The following is a 12,782-nucleotide window of genomic DNA, read 5'->3' as shown; positions in this document are numbered from 1 at the left end:
TAGGCTTGAGGTAAAGGCTAATTAGCTTTTAGCGTAACGTTAGCTCATTTTGCTGTGTGTGTGTGTGTGTGTGTTGGTGGCAGCAAAGCCCTGTCTGTCTGTTTTTTCATTGAACTCCATGGTGTTCATGGATGAATAGTCTCTTCCATTGCTATTGTACTATTTTTTCAGCTATACTTACATCAATCATTAGTAATGTAGCAGCCTAGTTTGAATGGCAGGGTCCCTGCTATCACATCTTGACAAAAATGTAACATTTACATAATAAAAGTCAACTACAGGCTTCCCCAATGCTGTAATAAATTAAGCATGATGAGTTGACTTGAAACTGTTTAGTGTTGCATTTTTTATATGTAGAAGAAAGGTTTTTTTCATTTTATTTAATCAAAGCAACAACTTGAGGCAGGTTAATGTAGATTAACGTGGGCAGAATTATTATAGTGTTCCCAATGTTAAAAGGATAAAGCTATTGTTTACAAATTTGGTAAATAAATAACCAAAAAATGTATATTTAGTTTTTTTTTACTGTACCGAAAATGAACCGAACTGTCACCTCTAAACCGAGGTACGTACCGAACCGAAATTTTTGTGGACCGTTACACCCCTAGTGAATAAAGGGAGTTTTTACCCTGCATGACATGATAAACTCTTCCGACGCCCTGGTTATGGCATGGTACCTTTCTCATTTGGTCCAATAGGGTACCAATTCCCGTTATTTGAATGTGATGAAATAATTCCTTAAGAATTCACGTCGGCTCTTGTGTACACACCGTATAAGTTAGTGGTTATGGTGTTAGTTTATTCCGAACTTGCATACAAGTGATACTTAATTACAGTTTCTCATTACAGCTTGTCCGAGGAAGCAAAGCTTATTTAATCCTACGCCTTTTCCTTTCATAGCAATTACTAACACATTTGTTACTACACATTCTTTAACACAACAATAGATAAATTAGTAAATAAAGAATTGACGTATTTTCCGGACTGTAATCCGCTACTTTTTTTCCCAAGCTTTGCACCTTGCGGCTTGTACAAAGGTGTGGCTAATCGATGGATTTTTCTTGATCAATTAGCATAGCACAGTGTCCTGTGAGTCAGCTCGGCCTTGGGATTTTTGGATTTAAAGAAATGCTAAACATTGTATCTGTGACGCGACTCAAAATCGGCCTGTTGCTTGAAAGTCAAAAGCTAGGTTTAGTACTTGTCTGATGCGCCCCCTGTTACAGTAAAGTACAGTACACACAGAGTTCCTAGATTGAATGTGGTGAATAACTCAATGCAGCAGCAGAGTGTAGAAAAAAGAAACTTGCTTAGTGCCTTGCCCTTATGTGGGTTCTTCCGAGGATGTCGTAGTCGTAGTGGTTTATACAGTCGTTTGAGACATTTGTGATTTAGGGACATAGAAATAAACATTGATTGATTGATTGATTAGTTCGTCTGCAGACAGCATGTAGTTTAAGTGTCCGATGCATTCAATAACGTCCTTCTGATTGATTTCAGGGAATGTTGCCAGTCCTCAAACCTTTCAATGCTTGACTTCTATAGAAACAGCTGGTCAATATGTTTAGCTTTATTCTACACATATTTCAATGGTTATGCAGTCCAGGATTGTCAGAGGCACTCACTCTTGTGAGATTTAAACTGCAGCTAGAAAAGGCAACTTTCTTCAGAAGTTCACACAGAAATTCATTCAATGACCAAGATTAAGCTTTTTATCTTTTATTTAGTTCAAGTTGACGAGGCCAATAACAAGAAAATCCTTAATAAAATACAGCCACAAAAAGAGCTTTAAGATAAAATTTACAGTCTGTTGTCTGATTTATTCTTGCGATCATCGTGTTCACCTGCATAATAAAAACAATGATTCCTAATGTGGGAGAAAAAAATTGTATCTATCAGAAAACCAACAAATTTAGCTGAACTGCACCAATTTTATCAAGAGTGGTCAAAAATTAATCCAGAAGCTTGTGGATGGCTACCAAAAGCGCCTTATTGCAGTGAAACTTGCCAAGGGACATGTAACCAAATATTAACATTGCTGTATGTATACTTTTGACCCAGCAGATTTGGTCACATCTTCAGTAGACCCATAATAAATTCATAAAAGACCCAAACTTCATGAATGTTTTTTTGTGCCCAACAAGTATGTGCTCCAATCACTCTATCACAGGGGTCGGCAACCATTACCACTCAAAGAGCCATTTTGACCCATTTCACATAACAAAGAAGACCATGGGAGCCGCACCCATTCTCGCGAATATCTGCTGATGGTCACCCAGATAACAATAATAAGGGCGTACTACGGAGCCATTGCCTTTGACGCCTTCTACAACATGTACAAACGGCTTGCCAGCCCCGTGACATGTTGTTTGAGGCTTTCGCATATACACGTACGCGACTGCAAGGCATAGTTGTTCAACAGCCATACAGTTTACACTGAAGGTTGTGATACAAACAACTTTAAAACTCTTACTAATATGCACCACACTGTTAACCCACACCAAAACAAGAATGACAAACACATTTCGGGAGAACATCTCCACTGTAAGACAACATAATTACCCAGAATCCCACGTATCCATGACACTTTCAGGCTATATTATACACCCCCCACCCCCGTGCGTCGGTTGAGGTGGGCGGGGTTAGGGGCGCGGGGGTGTATAATATAGCCAGGAACTGTCATGGATGCGTGGGATTCTGGGTAATTGTTATGTTGTGTTACTGTGAGGATGTTCTCCCGAAATATGTTTCTCATTCTTGTTTGATGTGGGTTCACAGTGTGGCGCATATTAGTAAGAGTGTTAAAGTTGTTTATATCATAACCTTCAGTGTAACCTGTATCACCCAGTATGCCTTGCAATCTCGTACGTGTGACGATAGAAGCAGCGAAATGTATGCGTCTGGCCCGCACGCAGATCATCATCAGCCGTTGTCAGGCCACTGCTGGACGAAAGCCTCAGCATGTTTCTGCCAAAGTGAACGATCCCTAGCTGCTCCCTGCCACTGCACTGTTCCCCAATATTTGTCTATTTTATCTCGCCATCTCACTCTCTGTCTTCCTCTATTTCTGCTCCCATCCATGGGTCTCCATGATGTCATTAGAGAAGTCCATCTATTATCGGTTCTCCTATTGATATGTCCAGCCCACTTCCACTTATTTAATTTGATAGTTCTCATATTGTCTTGGACTTGCGTTTTGTTTTCTCACCCATTCATTTGTTTTTCTGTCTTTATATGTGATTCCGAGCATATTTCTTTCCATGTTGTTTTGTGCTGCTGCTATTTTCTTTTCCATTTATTTTGACAATGCCCAGGTTTTAGCTCCATATGTCATGGTTGGTAACACGCATTGATTAAAGACCTTTCTTTTTAGGCTTAATGGTATTTCTCCTCTCATGATGTTGCTCAGTTTTCCATATTGGCACCAGCCCAATCTGATTCTCCTCCCTATCTCCTGCTCTTGACTCTTTTCTTTCAGGCTAAATCTCTGCCCCAGATAGATATATTCATTAACTTCATCAATTTCATTTTCATTAACAGTCACAGGTCCATGAGGTACCATGGAATTTGCCATAACTTTTGTTTTCTTCATATTCATTTTCAATCCACAACATTTGCTGGCATTTGCAAGGTCTTTAAGCATATCTTCCACTTCACTGAGTCGCTCTCCCAAGACAACAACGTCATCTGCAAACCTCAGATGATTAAATGTGTCTCCGTTGATATCAAATTCTTTATCCTCCCACTCCAGAGAGCGAAATATGACTTCCAAACAAGCTGTAAACAGTTTAGGCGAAATTGTAACGCTCTCACCCTTCTTTATGTGGATTTTCTCGCTTAGTTTGTGCATCGTAACTGTGGTAGTGCAGTTTGTGTAGATGTCCTTGAGTAAGTTAATGTACTTATGATGAATTCCTTGATCTTGCAGAGCTTTTAGAACAGACTGTGTCTCCACCGAATCAAATGCCTTTTCACAGTCTATGAAGGCCATACAGATAGTATGGAGCAAAGGCGGGCGCGATGACATGTTGTAGACGACGTTAAAAGTAAAGCCGTCACGGCACGCCCTCAATATTGCAGTCCGAGAGGCATCAAAATCCGTAAACCCCCCGAAACGTTGCAGAGTTGCAGAAATGATTGGAAACTCAAGACAGCCATGACATTATGTTCTTTACTTTTGACCAGGACTGTATGTATTCTTTATAATTCACAAACCAGCATGTTCGAAAGGGAGTAGGAAGAAGCAAATCAGTTGTCCATAATGCTACTAAAGTATTCTCCTGTGCTCCCTTTTCCTTACAGGCACCTAAGGAGACCCTCGCCAAGTCAGTCTTGGCCGAGCTGCCTCAGCAGGTCACTCAGTACTTTAAACAGCGAAATCTACCGCCCACCAACACTGCAGCAGAGTGAGCACAGCATCATACGAAAAGGCCGCGTTTGACTGTACAATAGTCCCACTGGTAACAACAGCCAGTGCATATTGAACGTGCGTGTGTGTGTGTGTGTGTGTGTGTGTGTGGCTGATGGCATCATACGTGGAAGACATCTTTTTATTTTAGAAAGTTTCCTGTTCAAAAAAGGCGAAACTTGGGTGAAAGCATGTCCGACAACAAGTGCAAAAGTCAGAGCAACACGCAGGTGGAGCAACTTAAAGAGAGGACAATATTGAATATTAACGTATTGCTTTTTTTTTTGCACGTGTGTCTTGTGATTGATACTGTGTGATCTCAACGTCGTGGCGTCAAGTCCCCTTGGCTGAAACGTATCAGTGGTCGTGCGGATTTTCAGGTAGGAGCTGGGCATAAGTTTCATTTGTGTGCAGACGTTTATTGTGGATGTCCCGACAGGAAGATGAGCTTCAATATGACAACGATTTAAAATCATTTGAATCATTCTGCATGTCGCCAGTCGCTGTTTACAGAGTTAAACGTTTACAGTGTGCTCATGGGCACGAAAGCACGTGGGTGTAATAGATTTTTTTTTTTTGTTGTAAATACTTGAAGATGATTATTTTGTCACATAATGTGACAGATGCAAGAGATTACTGATATGCATATACAGTATCCATATTTATATGATGTGTAATAACCGCCGTTTTTAATTGTACTTTCAAGCTGTGCAGAGCTGTGTTCTTATACTAATACAAAGTGTATCGCTATGTCCGTTATTTGTACTAATTGTGTTACTCTTCATTTTAGAAAGTTGTGTCCATGTGAACGCTCAGGTGAATAAACAAAAACGACGACACACTGTCTGGAAATTTTGTGCACAAAACAATTCAATCATTGATTTTTTTACAGAATACATTATGTCACTCTATTTTGCACATATGGTTTCAGTGTAATACTCAAACGATATGCACAACGTGCCAACCAGTGAAGTTGGCACGTGTAAATTGTAAAAAAAAAAACAGAATACAACTTGGAAATCCTTTTCAATCTATATTCAATGTAATAGACTGCAAATACAAAATACTCTACGTTCATACTAGAAAACTATTTGTTGCAAATGTTGGCTCATTTGGAATTTGCTACCTGCAACATTTTTTTCAAAAAAGCTGGCACAGGTGGCAAAAAAGACTGAGAAAGTTGAGGAGTGCTCATCAAACACTTATTTGGAACATCCTACAGGTGAACAAGCTAATTGGTAACAGGTGGGCGCCATGAGTGGGTACAAATTCACAAACAAGGATGGGGTGAGGTTCACCACTTTGTAAACAAATGTGTGAGCAAATTGTCCAACAGTTTAACAACAACATTGTTTAAAGAGCTATTGCAAGGAATTTATCTGGAAAAAAAAACCCTGTTTGTGACATTGAATGCCCATGACATTGGATCCCTGAGGCGGTACTGCATTAAAAAGTGACATCGGTGTGTAAAGGATATCACAACATGGGCTCAGGAACACTTTAGAAAGCCACTGTCAGCAACTACAGTTGGTCGCTACATCTGTAAGTGCAAGTTAAAACTCTACTATGCAAAGCGAAAGGAATTTTTTTCAACAACACCCAGAAACGCAGCCGGCTTTGCAAAGCCCGAGCTGATCTAAGATGGATTGATGCAAAGTTTTCTGTGGTCTGACGAGTCCACATTTCAAATTTTTTTTGAAATCTGTGGATGTTGTGTTCTCGGGAAAAAAGAGGAAAATAACCATCCAGATTGTTATAGGCGGAAAGTTGAAAAGCCAGCATCTGTGATGGTATGGGGGTGTATTAGTGCCCAAGGCATGGGTAACTTACACATCTGTGAAGGCACCATTAATGCTGAATGGTCCATACAGGTTTTGGAGCAACATATGTTGCCATCCAAGCAACGTTATCATGGCCGCCCCTGCTTATTTCAGCAAGACAATGCCAGGCCACGTGATACAACAGCGTGGCTTCATAGTAAGAGTGTGGGTACTAGACTGGGTTGCCTGTAGTCCAGATGTTTACTGAGTGTTGTTAAAAGGAAAGGCCATGTAACAGTGGTAAACAATGCCCGTGCGCCAACATTTTTGCAATGTGTTGCTGCCATTAAATTTTAGGTTAATGGGGCGGTATAGCTCGGTTGGTAGAGCGGCCGTGTCAGCAACTTGAGGGTTGCAGGTTCGATTCCCGCTTATGCCATCCTAGTCACTCCCGTTGTGTCCTTGGGCAAGACACTTTACCCACCTGCTCCCAGTGCCACCCACACTGGTTTAAATGTAACTTAGATATTGGGTTTCACTATGTAAAGCGCTTTGAGTCACTAGAGAAAAGCGCTATATAAATATAATTCACATTGTTTCCACAAAAAAAAAAAAAGTTTCTTAGTTTAAACATTAAGTATCTTTTCTTCGCAGTCTAATCAGTGTAATATAAGTTGAAAAGGATTTGCAAATCATTGTATTCTGTTTTTATTTACGAATTGTTTTGCACTACCAATCTTTTAGTATAATTATAAAAGCTTATTTGTCTTTTTTTTTTTTAACCATTGATCTTGATTACATTAACCAATCAGTGGACAATAGTGAAAATAAACAAGACACGAAAGCGCACATTAAAAGAGAAGGTTCTTTATTTCTCCTTAGACCACCACAGAGCGTGTGAGCCTGAGGAAGCAGCAAAGAGTTGAGCATTTCCCCAGAATGCTGTGACTCCAACATCCTTCACATGAGTCTCCAACACAACACAAACTTTGCGAGATGCACCCTTGCTGCAAAGCAATCATGTGACACGTTCTACGCAGCGTTTTTCTTTCTTCCACGGCTGCCAATCAATGCTCCCGCAGCCAAAAGCACAGCTTGTTGTTGGGAGTGGGCTGTGTGTGGGGGGGGGGGAAGAGCAGGATGTCGTCAGGGAAGGCAGTGCGGGATTGCTTGCTGGGTTAAACTGTATGAGACGTGATCGAGGGAAGGAAGCGTTATGTTGCGCTGCCACACAGTCAAAGCACCAACAGCAACTTGAAATAGTTTCCATGTTGCTATTTATTAGGGTTAGTTTCACCAAAGTTCTGCCATGACAGTTTGATTTGCAACAGTTTACTCACAGCTTCCAAAATAAAACAGTTGTAACACGTTCTCACAAGTATTTACTAGGACAGGGGTGTCAAAGTCAAGGCCCGCAAATAAATTATCTATGGCCCCCAGGATGATATTTGATTAGTATTAGAACCGGCCCGCAGGCCACAGCCACCTGCTGCTGTTTTGAATGCACTAACACTCCATCAGTTTTGGTGCTGGACATTTTCAAAATGGGGTCCCAGTGACTCCATCAAGTCATTAAAATGGGGTCCCACTTTTTTGTAAGCGTTTTGAAAACAAATGATAAATGTGTGCATTATCCTGTTACATCTCACATTCTACAAACCCTGTTTCCATATGAGTTGGGAAATTGTGTTAGATGTAAATATAAACGGAATACAATGATTTGCAAATCATTTTCAACCCATATTCAGTTGAATATGCTACAAAAACAACACATTTGATGTTCAATCTGATAAACATTCTTTTTGTGTGCAAATAATCATTAACTTTACAATTTGATGCCAGGAACAGGTGGGTGCCATGATTAGGTATGATATTACAGACTTGATTGACAGTATTGCATCAAAAACCGACATCAGTGTGTAAAGGATATCACCACATGGGCTCAGAAACACTTCATAAAACCACTGTCAGTAACTACAGTTGGTCGCTACATCTGTAAGTGCAAGTTAAAACTCTACTATGCAAAGCCAAACCCATTTATCAACAATATCCTGAAACGCCGCCGGCTTGGCTGTTGTCATCCAAGCAACGTTACCATAGATGCCCCTGCTTATTTCAGCAAGACAAGTGTTACAACAGTGTGGCTTCATAAAAAAAGTGCGGGTACTTTCCTGGCACGCCTGCAGTCCAGACCAGTCTCCCATCGAAAATGTGTGGCGCATTATGAAGCGTAAAATACGACAGCAGAGACCCCGGACTGTTGAACGACTGAAGCTCTACATAAAACAAGAATGGGAAAGAACTCCACTTTCAAAGCCTCAACAATTAGTTTCCTCAGTTCCCAAACGTTTATTGAGTGTTGTTAAAAGAAAAGGTGATGTAACACAGTGGTGAACATGCCCTTTCCCAACTACTTTGGCACCTGTTGCAGCCATGAAATTCTAAGTGAATTATTATTTGCAAAAAAAAAATAAAGTTTATGAGTTTGAACATCAAATATGTTGTCTTTGTAGTGCACTCAATTGAATATGGGTTGCAAAGTATTTGCAAATCATTGTATTCAGTTTATATTTACATCCAACACAATTTCCCAACTCACATGGAAACGGGGTTTGTAAATTGTGTTTTGGAAAAAGGTTGTCATAAACTTAATTCATTTGAAAAAAATTATACAAAAGAAAACACATTTTTATGCATATGTACATTTATTCGGTTATAAACATTCATTCACATTCTTCTTTCCTCCGTGGGTCTAAACTTTACCGCTGCCGGTATGTTTTTCTATATTTTTATTGTAATATTTTCAGAATGTGTTTGTTCTATTTTTGGCCAAAGTAAGACAGAAAACAATCTGAAGTTGTCTTTATTTTTCAGTTTTAATGCCATGATTTTAATAGGCCGGCCTCTGAGCTAAAATGAGTTTGACACCCCTGTACTAGGATTATTACAAAATGTGTTAAACACACTTAAGACTTAATCAACAGCAACTTGTGCACTTTAATTTTGTTTCAATTGCCGCAAGACACCATGAACCAACGTCAAATTTAGTTGTAATACGAGTTTGGAGTTACTGGACTCATAGCCATAATGCCACTAAAAACTACACGTACTGTATGTCCAAATATTGCATTTCCAATTTGTGTCGTTTTAGCAGGTTAATGTGTTGCATTAACATACACATTTGCTTTATTTCTATTATATATTTATTAGAACTGTCAAAAAATGACAGCATTAATTGTGTGTATGCAGATTAATCATGCAATTTCATTTGACTGCACATGCTCCTTTTTGGTTACCTATAAGGAGTTGTGGGTTTTGGAGCAAATAAATAACAAGTACTCAAGTAAAACATTTAACAATGTTCCTGGTTGACATCCTGACAGTAAAATTGCATTTGTATTAAATATGGTGATTTTAAGTACATTTAAATTCTGAACGTAATATCCAGTGATTAATCACGATTATTCTCCATTCAAAAATGCGATTGATCTGATTTTTCAAAATGAAACATTTCACAGCACTAATCTTTATATTGTATTTGTTTTACTTCTATTCAATTCTTCTGAAAACAGGTGTTATTGTATTACTATACACACTTTATTGGTACTGCGCGCGCGTGTGTGTGTGTGTGTGTGTGTGTGTGTGTGTGTGTGTACGACAAACTATCTGTAGGCTTTGCTGTGCTTCACATACGGCGTCATGACTGCATCCACGCTACCTTCGCTGTCCGAGCTGGTGTCAGAGTCGCTGCTGCCGGAGTAATTGCAGAGTCCCGGTAAGATGCCGATGCAAACTGCCGCCGAGGGCAGGTGAAGCACACCTGGACTGGAGTTGAGAGGGGGAGAGGGGTTCTTGGGCACCAGGCTTGGGACTCTTGCTTGACTTTCAGCTCCCCCTGACCTTCCTTCTCCTCCTCCTCCCTCCTGCTCTGAACAACAGAAACTACTGTCAGGTTGAGAGCTTCACCTTTTACTAATACCTGATTATTAAATCTATCTCTATATAGAGCTCATATGAATATTTGTCATGAAAAATGCAAGTAATGAAATATCAATATTACAGAGAGGCTACTGTAAAAAGTAATGCAAGGCACATATAACCCAGGGGATAAACATATTTATTATTTAATATTATTAATTTATTTTGGCAATACATAATTGTATGTACATGTATTTTTCATCAATTATGCATAAGTCCCTTACATTGCAGCAAATTTAATTATCACTATTTTTTTTATAAAACAGCCTGACCTACAGCTTTTTATCAAACAGCCTGAAGTCGTCTCGTAAAGCTCAGTACATTAGTACACTTCTCCCCTTTCACAATAAAGTGCTATGCATCACATTCGTTAAAATAACAAACTGACAAATAAAATAAAGGTTTAAAAAAAGTACCTTACACAACATAATGTGCTTAAAGCACATATTGATAGAGTACATTAACAGAATTATTATGCTTTGATTTCCAAAAAATTTATTGCACCAATAAATATCTAATAACGGAAATATCCATAATAGTGTAAAAAGTAAAAAACAGAATGATTTTTTTTCTTACGAAAAAACAATTGTATTCTTTTTATATTGGTATCTACACTGCTATATATATATATATATATATATATATATACACATACATACATACATACATATATATATATATATATATATATATATATATATATACATACATGTAGGTGTGGGAAAAATCACAAGACTACTTCATCTCTACAGAACTGTTTCATGAGGGGTTCCCTCAATCATCAGGAGATTTTAATGGAAGCATTCACATACAATGGTTTATATAGGACACAGAGTGGGTGGGTACAGGCAGGCGTAGGGGCGTGGTGATTGGCTCATGTGTTACCTAGGAGGTGTTTCCGTCTGTGGCGGCATGTTGAAATGATTTCACTGCGCTTGTTGAGGGATGATAGATCTGGATGATATATAATTTCTCTTTTAAGCATAGGTTGCATCTTTTATTACCACTGTTGTAAGGTGTGCTGGATGCAAGAATTTGCTATGTTATTGAATATTCAACATTATTGTCTTTGAGGTTCCAAATGTGTTTGCTGAGTTCTGTAGAATTCCGCAAAGTCTGGTTTCTAAAGGAGGCGTTGTGATTATTCCATCTTGTTTTGAACGCTCCTTCGGTTAATCCTATGTACGTGTCGGATGTGTTAATGTCCTTGCGTGTTACCTTTGCTTGGTAAACGACTGATGTCTGTAAGCACCTTCCGTTGAGAGGGCAATCAGGTTTCTTGCGATAGTTACATTCCTTATTGGTTTCAGAGTCGTTTAGTCTGGGGGTAGGCAGTCCTTTTGCAATTGCTTTGTTGTGGTTTGAAATTATTTGTTGTATGTTATTCATACAGCTGTAGCTCAATTTAATGTTGTTCTTGTTGAATATTTTTCTTAGGGTGTTGCCTTTGGGGAAGTGTTTGTCGATCAGAGTGAGGAACTTGTGGCCGATGTTGGTTGAGACGTTTTTGCTGAATGGCGGATTGTACCAGATGATGTTGTTTCGTTTTCTGCTCTTTTTTGGTTGGTTTCCTGGAGTGGGTTCATAGGTGAGGGTGAAGTTGTATCCGCTTTCATCAAGTGCTTTCTGGTACGGGGGGGTTGCTTGGTCGAATTCAGCTTTGCTAGATGACAGCATCGATAGCCTTTTATTAATTCCGGTAGATATTCTTTTCGTGGTGGTGGGTGGGTGGTTGCTGTCATGGTGCACGTATTGGAGTGTTGTGTTGGGTTTCGTGAATGGTTGGTAGCTGTTATTTCTCAGATTGAAAGTGACGTCGAGGAAGTTGACGGTTTGCTTGTTGGCTTCAATCGTGATCCGTAGGCCGTTTTCTTTGAAGATTTGCCATATACGCTTCTTGGTGTTCTCGCTGCTCCTTGGCGAGGCGCGGCACACTGCCAGTCCGTCATCACGGTAAATACCAAGGTTCAGGTTGAGGCTAGCAAGCTGGGAGAGGAGGAAACTCCCAACGAGTTTGCACGTTTCTGCTCCGTCAAAACTCCCCACAGTAACGTCAAATGTTGAATTGTTCTTTTTTTTGCCATGGTGTACTGTTGTGGATGAAACCTACCTTCATGATTTTTGTAATGGGATCAACTATTTATTTTCCTCTTGGTATGCAACACAGAGTAAATCCTACAAACCAGCAATTGTTAACATTCTGATTGTGTGTCTACCCTTAACCTGAGTACCGGTACTTACATCACACTTCCACAGTGCATTATTATTCTTATGTTGTAGCAATATTTAGAGAGTTTATGTTTGAAGTAAAACACATATTAGCCATCAGGCTGCTGCCCACCTGTGTGTCTGTTTCCATTTCCGGTTGCTGTGCTTTCCACCTTTTGTTTCTTACTGCTCTCTGATGACTGGGATGAACTGTGAGACACAACATAGGTTAGAAGTTGTTATTGTTGTTACACATAATCACAAACATCATTTAAAGCTGCTTCTTTTATAGTGTATGCTGGCTTTCATCATGTACAGTGGTTCTTATAAAAAGATTCCAATGGTTGAAATTAATTGGATAACAGCATAATGTCATTCAGAAGTAATTAGAATGTAAAATGTCACCAGTGCAGTCCAAAACTAGAAGC

The 12,782-nt window shown here is 39.4% G+C and overlaps 2 protein-coding genes across 2 annotated transcripts in view; one reads left to right on the top strand and one right to left on the bottom strand.

The window, feature by feature from the left end:
- Positions 1–5,238, top strand: part of cpne2 (copine II) — an 81,278-nt gene extending 76,040 nt beyond the window's left edge. The window contains exon 16 of the mRNA XM_061917434.1: positions 4,303–5,238. Within this exon, the coding sequence (XP_061773418.1) occupies positions 4,303–4,410 (108 nt within the window). The 3' untranslated portion in view covers positions 4,411–5,238. The remainder of the gene's footprint in view (positions 1–4,302) is intronic.
- A 1,781-nt stretch (positions 5,239–7,019) lies between these two features.
- The window catches only part of psme3ip1 (proteasome activator subunit 3 interacting protein 1), a 30,764-nt gene continuing 25,001 nt past the window's right edge, over positions 7,020–12,782 (bottom strand). The window contains exons 6-7 of the mRNA XM_061917435.1: positions 12,488–12,564; positions 7,020–10,096 (exon numbers count right to left, since the gene is read on the bottom strand). Of these exons, the coding sequence (XP_061773419.1) occupies positions 9,831–10,096; positions 12,488–12,564 (343 nt within the window). The 3' untranslated portion in view covers positions 7,020–9,830. The remainder of the gene's footprint in view (positions 10,097–12,487; positions 12,565–12,782) is intronic.

The sequence above is a fragment of the Nerophis ophidion genome, linkage group LG12 (assembly GCF_033978795.1).
Source record: "Nerophis ophidion isolate RoL-2023_Sa linkage group LG12, RoL_Noph_v1.0, whole genome shotgun sequence".
Taxonomy (NCBI): Eukaryota; Metazoa; Chordata; class Actinopteri; order Syngnathiformes; family Syngnathidae; genus Nerophis; species Nerophis ophidion.
Note: the sequence above shows the minus strand (reverse complement) of the source record. Positions and strands in the feature narration are given on the sequence as shown.